We start from the raw sequence: 15,809 nt of genomic DNA on the forward strand, positions 1-15,809 counted from the left end.
TACAATGCTTTACATTTATAGCACAGCACGTCTCATCACCCCATTCTTCTCCTTGAGTGTCTTGAACTTTCTGGACGAGCTGAGTGATTAAATTACTTACTGCATTTAAATGAATCTAATTTCGGAAATATTCTAACTGGGCAGACAGCCAAATCTGATGAGAATAGGCTAATAAACACAACAGTGGCTCCCGATCAGCATCTGAGCCAATTAATAGGTCTTAATGGAGTGAGCTAATCCGGGTATTGCATGGATACAGCCAGATTTCATTACATTATCTGTTTCTTGAGTTTATACTTAAAGGGGAGCTGCAACGCTTTTTTTGCATTTCGCGGTTATAAAGCTGAGTTCATTTCAAACCACAATAAAAGTACAAAGTACACGGTAACGTGTAACACCTCCACTTCAGATCACAAAACAGATGCAAGTTTCCAGGTATGCCGTCATTGTCTGCGATTTAGAACAAGACAACAGAACGCCCGGTGAGGTGAAGCGGCTTTATTACATTGTAAACAAGCGGGCTTGTGATTATTTGTCTTTTAATCCGATAGAAATATTTCTCCGAGTCGTATATTCAATGCACATCTTAACCTGGTCTTAAACCCAATTATGATAAAAGGATAATTTAAATAGGGAAATTTATTTTTCTATTTTTCTATCATGCCCCCTCACTACCTCCTCTTTTCATTCGCTGCTTTTAACGGGCAAAAACGATAGGAACAGCACCTGGTTTGAGTAGACGTTTTGGTTCAGCGTTTGGAATTAATATATTTATCTTTTTACGAACTGTCAGGCCTCATAATGATGTAAACTCCACAGCAGAAAAATTCAGTACATAATGTTCTTTCTGTTGCAACAAAGCACGTACTTTAAACCAAGCTAATTTTGCTACTGTATTAATTTATTCATAATGGTTATGAAACCGACACATACAAGGCGACGTTTTTTAAATACTTTAGAGGTGCCGATTTGAATGAGCGCAACTGAATCGAATTTAACGTGTCGACTTCGAGACAGTTTTTCTGCCGAATACTACTTACCTGTTAAGTGCATGCAGAGCACGTTAAAAGATTTCTGGGGGGAAATGTCTGCAGCACAACCCCTACACGTTCGCTCGCACACCGCACGACTTTAGCCATTAGTGACTGGTGAAGAGGAAGGGCCGGCTCACGTCCCACTTCTCGCGAAATCTCGCTCAAGCGGCTTGAGACAACGTGGCGACGGCGTGGTACTTTCACGAAGATCACGATTTTGTAAAATTTTGCAAAATTTTGCGACGCCCTCAATTCAGTTACTTTGTTACCTAGATTTAATAACCGGTCTGAGAAATTGAGACTGCAGTTCCCCTTTAAGGTTGTGTTTTTACCTTTTCTCTGTAACTAAACAGTTTTGACAAGTTATATCAAGAGTACAGTTTATTATGGAAATATTTTCAATAGGATATCTAGTTAGTACTAACATAAAAATAGAATGTAGGTCAATCTTTCATTTACCACATATGAAACTAGAAATCCAAAAGAAATTATACCATCGATTCTTTCAATAAATGGTTGGATAAGATCCTCAAATCCATTAACTTACTAGCAATCTGTATCTGCCAAATCCTCTCGCTTGTAGCCTTTCTTATGTTCTTACAGTATGTCCAATGAGAGTAGAATGAAGTGGACAGCACCTACCTGGATGGCAGAAATCCCCGAGATTAATTCTTTTTTCCACAGCTTTAGAAAGCGGCTTGATAGATGAATGCCTCTAAAGGAAAAATATGTTACTCGCTCATTGATTTAACCTACTGTACCTCCAAGCAACACAAGTCACTCAGCCCAGCTCTTAGCAATGAGGTAACTCTAGGAATAAACCTTCACATTAACTGTGATAAAATTTGTGGACTTACAGGCTTCATTAACTTTGCTTAATGAAAGCATAAATCTTTGAATGAGTTTAAAATGCATTACGAAAAGCACAGGACAAGTGATTTATAAACCATCCAGGACCACTTGGGTCAAACAATAGTCTAGATTCAATTTTATATTTCCACTGTATAATATAACATAAAATTCTATATATCATTTATAAGCTTTTGCTTGATTATGTTCTACAATCTATGTAAAAGAATAGCTGGACACTAACCCTTAAAGGGGACAAAGTAAAATGAAGACAAAAATCTGAAAAGGATTTTTAAAACGTTTGCTCTTGTCTCTTCCCTTTTGCTGATGGGATGCGTTTCCACTCAACAGCACAGCTGCAGGATAAGGCCCTCACCTGCATTGGAGAGACAGCTGCCGCAGGGGCTGTCCGGACAGGGATCCCACTCAGGAGGCTCCGGGGTGAGGAGTGCATCTGGACCGTGTGCCCAGGCCCTCCTGCAAAGTCCCAGCACAAGACAGAGCTGTTGTTTCAGGATGGCCGGACAGGCTTTGTTAGGCAAATGCTAAAATGCTCCAGAAAAGTTTCTGAAGTCTTCAGCAAAGGCCAAACAGTGTGTGCCACCTCTTCACGCTCGTGGCACGTCACAAGGGGCCATGCCATAGCAACCTCTGGATGGCACTTAGTAACCGTGTAGCTTGTTTTCCAGCACTTCAGGTGTGGTTTGCAATTACACAATGCAGGGCCCTTCACGTTTATCATGTGAGTCATCCTAAGAGCTGCGGAGAAACTCCATTGCAATTAATTTGCAATGTACGTGCTTTTGAAAGATTGATATGTTCCTTTGGACGAAGTATAATGGACAAAACCTGCTGCTATTGCTCATAAACAATGATCCTTTCATGCCTCATCTCCCATCATCTTTTCAGCTCTACAAACGCACTACTTCATTCATTATACTTGTATATTTATGTAACTTCCCATTACTTTGTGTACCCTGCTATTAGTGAAATCTTACTTTCAACGGTCATGAATTAAATCTCATTACAAATTTGCTTATTTGCTTAAACCCAGATCCCAGTTACCATAAGCTGTTTAGGTTCAGTTCAGACCCATCAGTTCCTGAATCTACTGATGAGCCAATAAGGCACGCACAAGATTGTTCAGTGTTCACCCATTCATACGTTGAAGAAAAGAATCAGATCACTATATATTTTTAACTGGCAGGCAAAATGAATGGCATCTTACCCTGTAGTGCGGAGTCAAAGGACTTAATGAGAGACTTCACAGTGGTGCCAGACTCGGAGGAAGCAGTGGGTGTCTGAGACACAGAGATCCCACACCAGTGAGGGCTTGTGTCAGTGTCCGACGAATAAGCCTCCTCATTTTTCAACCTACAAAACACAAATTTGTCAAACTGTCTATTAGACCTATGTTAAAAATGTGTCCTTTATAACATGCTGTTGTTGTACATCTATCCACAAATGCTACAAGAAAAGTTTGTAGTCACAGGAATTAGGATTTGTCAAAATATCACAATCTCTTATTAACTGAAAAGAACATTTTAGGATGAAAAAGTCCTGTATATGTGTCTAGAGCAGGGGACCCCAACTCTGGTCCCCCAGGGCATCTATCCATAAGGTTTTACAGATCGTTCTACAATTACAACTTCTCAAGAACAAGGAAAGGCCTCTATGTGGTCAATTAAGCATATGAGTCTAAGTAGGTAATTAGATGCTCAGGTGGAAAAAAAGCCAGGAACAGTCAGGCCCTCGAGCGACATGAGCTGCTTTCGGAGCTCTTTTTTAAGAATAATACTAATTTATTTGCGATAAACATGGTGAGATAAAAAGCACCTTGATCTGGATTGCTGGCTAACACACAGGTCTGCCCTAACACATTTGTCTTTTTCAGGGACATTGAGTCAGAAGTGAGCAGAGGTGCAGAGATACAGCCTCAGCTACTTTTCTTACTCTCTTTTCTATTATATATTTCAAAACCCTCACCTAAAACAGAATTATGCAAATTTTCATTTTCCTAGCAATAACGGGTAAGGTTTAAACTAAAAAAGCCAAAGGGGTTTATCTGACATCTTTTAACAGAGAGGAAGCAAATTTTGCTCTTTAATGTTATTTAATCTAAATTATGTAGAAATATACCCATGGAATCCATTTCTCCCTTTCTCTAGTTTTTGTATTTGGTTGGCAAATGCTAACATATTAAGAGAAAAGAAAAATCCTTAAAGTCAAAATAGAAAGATTTTTTTTATTTCTGCAACAATAATGGATTTTGTTTTGTTTGTGAATGACAAATATGTACTTTAGATCATAATGGAACTAACAATAGCAGTGTAATTAACAGGAATTCAGATACAATAGCAAAACAATATAAAACTGATCACTGCAGCTATTTAGTAAGAAACGTCATTTAGGTGTGAAAAGGATAAAAACAAGTCACATGTTTAAAAAGACTTTATTGACATTAAAATCACATTTCCTAAAAATGAAAAAAAAAACATTTACAATTATTTTTCACAAACATGAACTAACCATTATTAAAGAATGAAAATGTCTAACATGGAATATAAACACTAAACTGAAATACATAACTTCAATGTTTTACACACTGTGGAATGCATTCAAAAAGCTGGCACAATATCTTCCATAAATGTAGAGACAATATTACAAAGACATTTTTCACAGGGCACATCTTAATTGGTAGTGGCTCCTATAGCAAACTACTACCCTGTTGTTACCAGAAAAGCTGTTTTCAGGCAGACATACTTCGGTATTAACAAAACTGTACACTCTGTACAAATGTTCATTTCTGCTCATTCTCATCTAAAACCTGAGTTGGTTTATTTCTTTTAAAACCCTTTTTTCTATTACAAAATGAATATAATAACACTTAGATGTTCAGCCATTAGTGTTAATGTGCAGATGTGTTGAAGGATTTCAATAATAAGAAGAAATACACTTCTCTAAGTGGCACAGACAAGCCTCTGAGACTATGTTTGTATCATTGCCTTTGAGAATCCATAAATTCTCTTTCTTAAATATTGATTTGTAAACGTTAATATCCTAAATTCTAAAAAGTAAACTAGCATGGACAGTGCTTAGGTCTATTCAAGCTGAACATGAAGTAGTTTAGCTAATGACAAAATGGTTCTAACATACCACAGTGGACAACATGTCCCTGTAATTCCTGAAATACTAAGATATTTACCAACAGCTCACTTTACTGGGATCCTGTTACATCGGGCATCTGGCACAGAGTGGAGCTACTGTGCCCTACGTCATGTTTAATGTAGACTGATGAGGCTCTTAATAATGCTTTCTGTTTTCTTAATGTCTAATACACATAGTAAGTTCAAAGTTTCCAACTTAGATGCATGTCGAAAATGGGATACGGTTTTGGAAAATTAATCATTATCGTAGTCAGCGTGGTTTATGTGATATTCAGACATATATCAGATTTTAAGTGTGTGTACTTAAGCCTTACTACTATACTGTAGGACAATACCATCTCTAATACATTTACCCCTTTTAAACATGTGCAGTACAGTATCTATGGCCTCTGTTCAACAGAGAGAACACCTCAATGGGAAGAGTATTGTCACTGATGTCATACTGAGACCTGGTATCTAATTAGCCAGGGGTATCTGGCCCCAGTTATCCCAACAGGGCTGCCCCTTCTCCTGTATTTGTCACAGCAAATGCTGCGCAGCGTTCTTTCTGCATCAGTGTCAATGTGATCGAGACAAACTCAAGCCTGTAAGAACGTTCACCAGGGCAACTGCACACGAGTCCTGTTTACAGCCACTGTGGGAGGCAAAGAGGTCGTACTCCATACACAATTTCCCACCTCTCCAACATAGTTGTGCTAATACACATCCTTCCTGTTTTGTTTGTATCACTTTAATTTCACTGCTGCATTACAAAAAGTATGAAATGTTCATACTGTATATCAACATGAATCCACTACTTCATATTCATGGCAACATATCAATTTTTAATGTTTGGTCATAATTCTAGCTGAGATTGTAAAGAGAGGTCTTTGATTAATATCTAAAGCTACTAAATTAAAAAATCTTAAACCGGCCCAAATACTTAAGAATTAAAATTAAAGTACAGACTTATTTGAAACTGAATTATGTTAATATTTTAACATAACACATAAGATCAGAAAAGTTCCTTAAGCATTAATGTAAATACAGTACTAATGTTGCTGCATTACTGATGCTGAGAAGATCTGCTTAGTATTGTTAATTAGTTTGTTTCTGTAGGACAATAAATAGCAGATCGTCTATTACAAAAGCACAACATTTAAAATGATTTCAAGAACCACATAAATATTAAAATAAAAACAAAAGCAAACCCATAAAAAGCATTGATCCACTTATAACTTTGGCACCAGCTGGTTCTGTCACCTTGCATTGTTCTCTCCAGACATTTTTAACCTTTGTGTTTACCTATCTGTCTTGGCTGTGCTAACTGATGTCTGTATCACATTTAATGTAATCCTAGGAGATTCATGACTTTTATTACCTGCTAAATGTAATTACTATGTGCCAACTGATGCCTCTTGAATCACAGAGTTAGCAGATATTGTCTAAAAGCAAACGAGAAACACAAGACCTTATCAGCAATACTGCACACATTGCACGTCCTGGATCAGATCGAGTTTCAAAAAAAAAATTCCAATTGAGTTACAAGACCTTCTAGCTCACGGTGTAGTTTGAGTTTCATTATTGTTGTCAGCTCCTGCTGCTGTTCAGCAGTTCTTCAGCTATTTTCATGTTGCTCCACCTAGTGGTAAAATGTCTTACTACACAAAGGCAAAGGCAGAACAGTTTGAGAAAATTAGGAAGCAACCTCTAAGAATAAATTAGCCAGGAAATGTAGATTTCCTTAGTTCATAAAATAAAGGTCAGAAGAAGCATTTTCAAATAATGCAAAAAGACATTCCACTGAGATCATATAAAAGTATTGAATTTACCTGCTATACAAAAACACTGTTAGGACATATTTTGTAATGCCATCAAACAGCATTGGAATATGCCTTGCAGGATTAATGGACATATCTTTTACATAAACCTGTAAATAGTTAAGGAATCTAAGGCAAATTGGCAAATCAGGCAAGTCACTAGAGCACATGATACCGAGGCGCCAGTTTACCAAAGACATTTCCAGTATTAATTGCAACAAAGCTATACAGAGACAACTATACTAATAATAATACAATTAATAACTATCATGGACTGAACTTGTAAAAAGGGTTTGTGATTCAAAAGGTTTTATTACAGCATGTACTTCAACAAAAATATATATTTTTAAACATTTTACCGGATTCCACATTGCCCATAAAACACCTTTATAATCTGATATTATATTCTTCAGAAGCTGCACCTCCTCTTCTCCATAAGGATTTTTTTGAACAGATGTGCTCTTACCAGTTTACAGAACACCACTGGTAGATAATTTGTAACTATAAGAACAATTAAACAGCCTCAGAAGTATGTAAAAACAGCTCCTCATAAAAAACAAACATAAAAAACTTCAAATAACAGCTTTCATAGATCCAAAATGTATACTAGCTTTGGCAAAAAACAGAACAGTAAAATGTTTTAATTAAATTTTGAATCCAATGAAAATCCACAATATTATGAACAAAAGAGATTTTGTCCCGATTGTACAGGCAACAGAGCTAGTGGCACAAAAGCAGGGATTTCTTTTAAAGCAGAAGAGGTATTTTTATATTGCACATATAAAAATCAAAGCATATGGCTAACACTGTTTCCAAAAACATGATATGGAAAAATTCTTTTTAGAAGATGACCCAACAGGGAAGATTGTCTTCGCCCCAGAACTAACTTGATTCTACGCTGGATCTGAAAGAGACAAATAACAATGAAAGACTGTCACAGAGGAATCAACTCTACAGACAATTATAAAAAAAAAACATTTTATAACATATTGAAGTTACTGTACATATTCAGTGCTTACTTGGTTGAATTGTCACAGACATTGAAAGGGTATGACAACCACATTAAAGATGACAGTAGCACAATCAAAAATACTGCCTGATTAATTAAGGCTGCATAAAACAATTCTTTGTCCATTTCTTACTAGGGTTTTTTATTTGGAAGAATGTACAGTATTCTTGGGTTATTTTTATTCTTTTTGGGTTATAACACACAAAGTTAATAAATCAGTTAAACAAACAAATTGTACACATACATGGTAAATTATACTTGTTTTATACATGTGAGAGATAGTGCACATCCAGTCAACTAATCTTCATGTATGCCACAATACCAAGTAAAGTGAAATGCACAAACATGCTAAAAATCAAAGGTAAATACTTTGGTAGTGTCAGTCAGTGATGGATTGTGAAGCAAAGATTGTGAAGTATCACTCAGTGGCCCATCAGGTGTCAGTGAAGAGGACTATAAAATACAGCACAATTTGTTTTGCAATCTAGCAAATTAAGCAAACGAAACCTCCAATTTTCAAAATTAAAAGCAATGGTAGGGAAGGAAATCACAAAAAGCCCAAGCAATGCAATGAAAAGCTTGAAGTTAAGGCCAATGTATTGCTCAGAAATAACTATAAAAGCAAGTATTTGGTTTTGCTTATGTTTCTACTGGGCAGTGTTTAGTGCAGCTGGCAAAAAAACTTACCTGTGTTTTTTTTAAAGAAGTATCATGACAGCAGAAATCCTTAAAGAGTGGTCTCAGGGACTTCTGTAGCTGAAGAAGCAGCACACCGGCTAGGCCGTTGTGGAGAAAAGTAAGCACTGATTTTTTTAGATCTAGTTATTAATTTTCCACTATTGGCAGCACTGGTATCGCTTATAGGCTCACGCACATCTCCAAAAAATCCAAATGATCAATCGCTGCAATAGGCAGACTGTTTGAGACCACTTTTTCTGACGCAAGAATACATACAAAAGCTTCCTCTCATTGCCTATAGGCAGCAGTAATTTCATGCACAGGACATCTCCTAATGTATCTGAGCTGGATGGTGGCACAGAGAAAAGCTGGCACACATGAACAATCAGACGAACAACACAGTCTCATCAGGGCACATCTTAGACAATCAATGTTCCACATAACAGTATTAATAGATTTTCTCACATCTCTCCTGAGCAGATTGGAGAACACCTGGGAAAGGGTATTTGGTCCCAGGAAAGAACCATTTGTCATATGTCAAATACTGTTGAGTCATGTGTAACAATGGTAAACAGGAAGTTGAAAAGTCACCAACTATACCTGATCGTTTCTGTTTTCCAGGGGAGAAAGGAAGAACCAAATGCCAAGTGTCATTATGTGCATTTAAAAAATGTACTAACACATACAGTATGTATAGTAACTTGGACCCATTAGTCCTGTACAATAACACGTTTTGATTACTAATCAAGAGAGATTCTGAGATTTGTATTTTAAAGGTTTTAAAAAAGCATGAATAATCATTTTTTGTTAATTCTATTATTGTATTTTTAAAGTTGGTTTTCTACTGATATCACAAACTTAGCAGTTATGGCCTGGCAGTATTTGGATGAACACCACTGAAGGGAATCCTTGCAGATAAGCTATATGTATACTGGCTCCACTTTAAATAGATCAGCAGTTAGTGTACTAATCTAGTTTGTCACCAGAGGGCACTACACTAAACTGGACTTGAAAAGATGACCCAGGTTTCCTTCTATGACAAAGAACCTTCCTAATGAAGTTCAAAACCTTGACAATGAAGGCAATTAAGATTTTATTACTTAAGACTGATGTTAAATATTTGAAAATATTGTCTATCAAACAGCTCTACAGTAAGAGTCAGGTTGTAAGTAACAATAAGAGATTCTGAAAGTGCAGTAATAAGTTTGCAGCTCAACAGAGCAGAATACAGAAGGTTACTGCAGGCTCCAAGGAGTCAAGTTAGTAGGGTTTGCAGGATATTGTATTGTATCCAGGATATTTCATCTCAAAATCCAAGGTTTGGGAGAAGAATAATAATTTGTGGAGTGTCAAAAATCTAAACAAATGTTTATTTACGACAGATTTAGCAGTAATTGTAGTGACGACATGTTTAACTACTTTGTCACAGATTGATTGTGACAAATTTAAAACATGATACATTCGTACCAAAGCTTTGATGAGTTTTATGATTTTAGGAAATTAAACTCTTATACCGTTCTTATAAGTTTTATTTATTTTATAAGTTTGAGCTTTATTTAATAATATTTTTACGTTTTAGTTTTATTTTTGTCCACTATCTGTGGCTTTTTCTCACCTTAATGGTGCAAATCTTGTTCCTGATATTATCAGTGACTCAAAAACCAAACTAATGGCAACACTGCAGAAGTGTGTGTGACCTGGCAAGCCCTACTAACCGGAACAGGTGTGGAGGAGCCGGGTGTTGGTTAGGAGACGAGCGTTAGCAGAGTGGTCAGTGTGTGGTGCTCTGTGCTGGCACTGTCCTGCTGACTGACCTGCTCCCCTGCAGCTGCTCTACCTCTCCGGCCAGCTTGGCACTGCGCTCCTGCTCTTCCTGCAGCCGCCTGCGCAGCCCGCGCAGCTCCTGCTGAGCCTCCACCTTGATGTCATTGGCTACCACCACTGCCGTCTGAAGGTCTGCCTGGAAACGCCGCCACTCCTCGGCATCATCCTGCAGAGACAATTACACTCCTGGTCAAAGGCAGAGTCGCGCAGCTCTGTGCATTGGACACAGGCAAGTCGCACAACACACAGAAGACACAATTTACAAGAATTCATTACACTCCAAACACAGCCGGACCCTGTATAATTCATGCAAACGTCTTCTTATCTTCTGCAAATGTTTTGCTACAAAATAAAAACACCAGAGGTTATCTTCAGAAAAGAGTTTGCCTTGACTAATTTTAAGGGAATGCGAATACTGAGTATTAATCAGACACAATGAAGGGAGAGCTACTGTATTAAACATGTCATATGCTCATTTGTACATCACAGCACTGACTGGAACTCACTCATGATGTACAGGAATACCTAATTTCATATCTGCAATCAGTAGCTTGGGGGGTTAAGACATGATGGTGTAAGCATTTTATAATTTTTAGATATACAGTATAATGCTGACAAAAACAAACAATATATACAGGTACCCTCTAGGTCTTTGCAGATTACTTAAAGTGCTACCTTATGGATGAATAAAGTATTTTAAATTTAATTCAATTAGTGTAACTGTATTTGTAGACGACCAACTGTTAACTACAGTATCTTTATTTATCAGGAGATACCTCTATGAACTGAGATGAAGAAATTAAGATTATTTATTTGACTATTCAGTAAAGAAAACATAAAAAAGTACCTTCATCTGTTTGTTTAGTGCTTTTATCTGCTTCTCCAGATCAGATTTCTGTTCTTCCAGCTTCTTGACTTGATCTATAAAGACCAAACCAGATATGACATTAAAGGTTGGGTGTTGTGGTAGTAAATTGTGGCGCTGAAGAGCCCATGATGTGTTAAAAGACACAAAGGTAGCAGCTTGCAGGACTCTGACAGATATTCCCCTTTTGTATATCTCTGAAATTATACAATTATTTTTGTTTAGTATTAAATCGTAATCTCTCTTGCTTGAATTTCTTGTTTTAAGGGACAGAAATTAAACTGATCTCCAGTTATTGAACTCATCTGAAAATCTGTGCAGTGAAGGTAATGAGTATGAAAGAAGAATCCTGCTATATAGGGAAAGGTTGTGTACTGTCAAGTTCTGCAACAGAAAAAGCACTATAGAGTAATTTTATAAAAAAAGATTATTCAAACCAAGAGTACAGCCACAGGTTGAGGGAGTATGGAACCTTCTACTTAGCCACATTTGATATCCTGGTCTCCTGGATTCTTGGATCAACTTAACTACCAAACTACTATTCAAACCTCTTGTTTGTAACTGTTCTTAAAGTGAATAAGCAGGTTTATCGACTTTGAGTGGCCCCTCACTGTTTTAGATGAACAGCAAAAACCCAGAGTGAGACTGCACTTGAAGGAGACCTACTCTCTAGGTCCAGGATGGTCTGGTTGTTGTGCAGTTTGACAGCCCTGTGCTGTTCCACCTGGTCCTCCAGCTCGAAGATGGTCTCTTTCAAGTCCTTGATCTGGGTGTCCTTCTCGGCAGCCCTCTCCTCCAGGCGCCGGGCACTGCTGCTCCCCTCCTTCTCCTGGGACGCACACAGCTCCTGCAGTCGCTGGCATTCTGCCTCTGCCTGCACAACACACAGCACACACCCACGCCCTTGGGTTTAGTCCCTCACAGCACTGCTGGACACTATGGCCACCTCAACAAAAATATCTCTCCATTTTCTAACTGCTTCATCTAATTCAGTGTCATGTGGGAGCCAGAGCCTATCTCAGCAAGCAAGAGGTGGAAGAAAGGATACACCCTGGACTGGAATCCAGTCCATCGCAGGGCAGATACAGACACACGAGGGCCAAGGAGCCAATTAACCTACTAGCATGTCTTTGGACTGCGAGAGGAAGCCAGCACCCCAGCACTGCTAACTACTGCACCACCTTGCTACCCCACAAAACACCCAAGCAATACAAAACAAGGAGAGAATTTGTGTGTACACTGAGAAAAATGAGATACCATCAATTTTAGTTTAAACAAAGAACAATATTAGATTTGTATACATGGACGTTACCTGATGCGGAAAAAAGAGAAAATCACATCTACAGTAATCATTTGTTCTTATCATTTAAGAACAAATGATCATTTAAAAAGACAATCTGGAGACCCATTAATACTGCAGAACTGCAACTTGAGCAAGTTGAGTGAAGTACCTTGCTCAACAGCAACATCCCACCTGGGATTTGAACCCACAGCAAGAGGCCAGAGCTCTAATCGCTACAGTATGTACCCAGGTTAATGGGCTTCATATGCTAATAAATATTTACAAAATGTCCTTAGGACATAAAAGAACAGATGAGATTGTCAAGAGTAATAGTTTTCAAGTATGGTGTGCCTTCCTCACCAGAGCCTTACCATCTTGGGATGAACTTCAAAATCAGTTAATTATCATGGTTCATAAACAGCAAAGTGTCCCTTGTAGTACTACTCAGTCTTTGAGCACAGCTCTTCGGCTGACCAGAGTTGTCAGCAATGAAGTTCACTGTGAGAGGCTAATCCACTAGGCAGATCCACTCCAAGCAGCACACCTCTCTTAAGAACAGGCCTGCTGTGGACTGTAGACATAATGATCTGTTGTGCATACAAGTGGTCCAAAAACCAAAATGCCATAGATTCTTGATCCTGTCCTTTCTGAAGCACAAGTTGTCTTTCTGCTTCTCCCAGTGAATCCTTTCAAATAATCTTGTATTATAAAACAACCGGTTATTTAGTTTTAATAGCTATTATCATTCACTTCATATACTGTAAACACAGCAATATAATGACCAAAGATTTTTTCCTGCCATATATAATAGCACATAAATTAAGAGAAATTTAAATTGCAATATAGAGTTAAAGTTTCAGGTTATAAGCTTCACTAGTGGACAATTGATTTTGAACACTTTGTATACAAAAATCAAAAGTAAACATAAATAAAAGGGCACCTGCAAGCAATACTGTAAGCATAACACAAACTTGAACTTGAGCTCTTTCCATTACAATGTGTCTATGGCTTTACTGTACATTAGAACAGGAAGCCTTGATTTCCATCTACACCAGAAGGTGGCTCTCTAGATGCACATGGTCTTAACACTGGAAACTGAAAATACTACAGCTCCATTTCCTACTGTTTCTAACAAGGGAAGAAAGCATCAGGTGTGATGTGGGCAGATCAAAGACTGCATAACAAAAAACTGATTTTCTCACTGAATGTGCCAAGATAAGAAATCATTAATGAGAAATGTACTAAAAAAAGGCCTGTGTACACCAAAACAAAAATATGTTTAGTTTTTTTAATTAAAACTACATATCTTCTGTATTAAATACATTAAATTTTAAAAAAGCTGCAAAACATTGGAGAAAATACTAGTTATATGATGTATATTTGAACAAAAGTACTTCAACAAGATAATAACAGAGCAGGCTCTTGCTGCTAGTTTGGTTGCTAGGAGCTTATCAACTTTAGAATCTCATGAAGCCATTTCCTCAAGCAACCTACAATCAGCTTCAACCACATGGCCTATGATTATATATATATACTGTATTGCTTTATTATTCTAAATGCAGGAATAACAGACAACTAGAGCAGTGTCAGAATTACGATTAGGATCACTGTTGTCTGCTCATGCCTGAAAGAGGAAGTAATAGCAGAAACAATGCATACTGTATATAAAACAATGCATGTTTAAACATGCCACTGTCAGACTGACCAATTATGATTCTATGTCTCAAGTTAACTTGAGACATTATTTACTGGTTATTATTAAGGCAGTGCTGAATAGCTTGAAAAAACATTTAGCCACTTGTTTTTGAAAAAGAGAGAGGTTGTGCTCATATGATGCAATACGTAACATGACATCTCTTATCTCTGGGCAAGCCACAGATTTCCCTCACAACCCGCAGGGAACAGTCAAGTAGGATTAAGCCATGGTGCTGACTTCTTGAAGCTGGAGACAGGCTTAATCCCAGACCGTCAGGTCTGTCTCTAGGCTGATAACTGTGCATTTCCCCCCGGAGCCCCAGACCTGCGCTCACAGTGAGGGAGGCAGAATCACGTGCTGCTGTCCCTTCAGCAGGCATCTCTGCATAGCCACGCTCTCGACATTCTTACAAGCATGACGCCATCCTTCTCCTATCTCAGCCCCACCCATCCACATTCTAACAAGCTCTCTGTAACTTGTAATTGTGTAAAACCTGCTAACTCCGAAACAGGAGTTTCAATTTATGATGCAGTGGGGAACCAACCTATTACACATTCCTTGAAACCAAAGGAGAGGTCATTTCATTTTAAAACCACAAGAGTGTCTTACAATATTAATGATGACACTGTGGATGTACAGCTCTCATGAGTGCAAAGAAAAAAAAAAACAGAATCAGAAATATAAATCTCTGGATATATAAAAGATATAAAAGGATAACTTATTAAGACACCATTAGCTATGAAAAAGGAGTTTACGGTAAGTTGACACTATTAACACTTTCCAGACAACGTTGAGAAGAAATTACTAAGGCAAAAAAAATATTAGGATTTTTAGTTGAAAGCACAGAGTTTAAATTAAGGGATGTCATGTTAAACATTTAGGGGTTTAAGAGAATGTCCTGAGCTGACAGGCTGAAGGTAAAGAACCTCTGAAGTCTGAAATAGACAAGACTGTGAGGAAACCTGTTACAAGTATTCAAAACCCTTGAAAGCACTGAAAGTCAGCCCAGCGGCCATGAAACCTTGTGGCACAAGTGCAAACAATGTGGGAATGCATTTAAAACCTAGAACAGGGGGGACCTTTTCACTCCAATGAAACTGGTTCCATCTGGAACAAGATATCCAGTCATGATGTTCATGCCAATACCCTGGCTTCTTGCAAGAGACCATCGGATGAAATCTTGGATCAATTATTTGCAAATGACCAAACGGGTAATGGCCTCCTCTCATTCAGAACAGTTGTTCTGTTCCTGTGAAATTGCGGGTCACCAGCAAGATTCAGTTTCCAATTCTCATCTGAATCAAAGACAAGAAGTGCACTTGGTTTACGAAATATTTTAGAAATAGTTTTATTATGCAAAACTCAATTGCTTTTTAAGATGTCCAGTTGTACTTCCATCAAAGATCCTTGACAGTAGGCTATAGGTTATCATTAATCATGTATTATACTGTAAAAAATAAATGTTATGATTTAAGGAGTTCAGTGCAAAGTGCATTACTAATGTAACCAGTTTAGTAACTAATTCATTTTCAATAAGACCTAAGGGAAAATAATATCGATCAAGGCTAGACTATGCCAGAAACATTAAAGATTTATAAACAGACTA

At 37.7% G+C, this 15,809-nt stretch overlaps 1 protein-coding gene across 6 annotated transcripts in view; it reads right to left on the bottom strand.

Annotated features, from left to right (window-relative positions):
* Positions 1–15,809, bottom strand: part of specc1 (sperm antigen with calponin homology and coiled-coil domains 1) — an 88,139-nt gene that overhangs the window by 23,626 nt on the left and 48,704 nt on the right. For all 6 annotated transcript variants that reach the window (XM_088907105.1, XM_088907107.1, XM_088907108.1 and 3 more), the window contains 6 exons: positions 11,892–12,099; positions 11,208–11,281; positions 10,351–10,526; positions 3,112–3,257; positions 2,260–2,360; positions 1,677–1,749 (listed from right to left, as the gene is read on the bottom strand). In XM_088907105.1, the coding sequence (XP_088763231.1) occupies positions 1,677–1,749; positions 2,260–2,360; positions 3,112–3,257; positions 10,351–10,526; positions 11,208–11,281; positions 11,892–12,099 (778 nt within the window). The remainder of the gene's footprint in view (positions 1–1,676; positions 1,750–2,259; positions 2,361–3,111; positions 3,258–10,350; positions 10,527–11,207; positions 11,282–11,891; positions 12,100–15,809) is intronic.

Source organism: Atractosteus spatula, chromosome 27, assembly GCF_055471065.1.
Source record: "Atractosteus spatula isolate fAtrSpa1 chromosome 27, fAtrSpa1.hap1, whole genome shotgun sequence".
Taxonomy (NCBI): Eukaryota; Metazoa; Chordata; class Actinopteri; order Semionotiformes; family Lepisosteidae; genus Atractosteus; species Atractosteus spatula.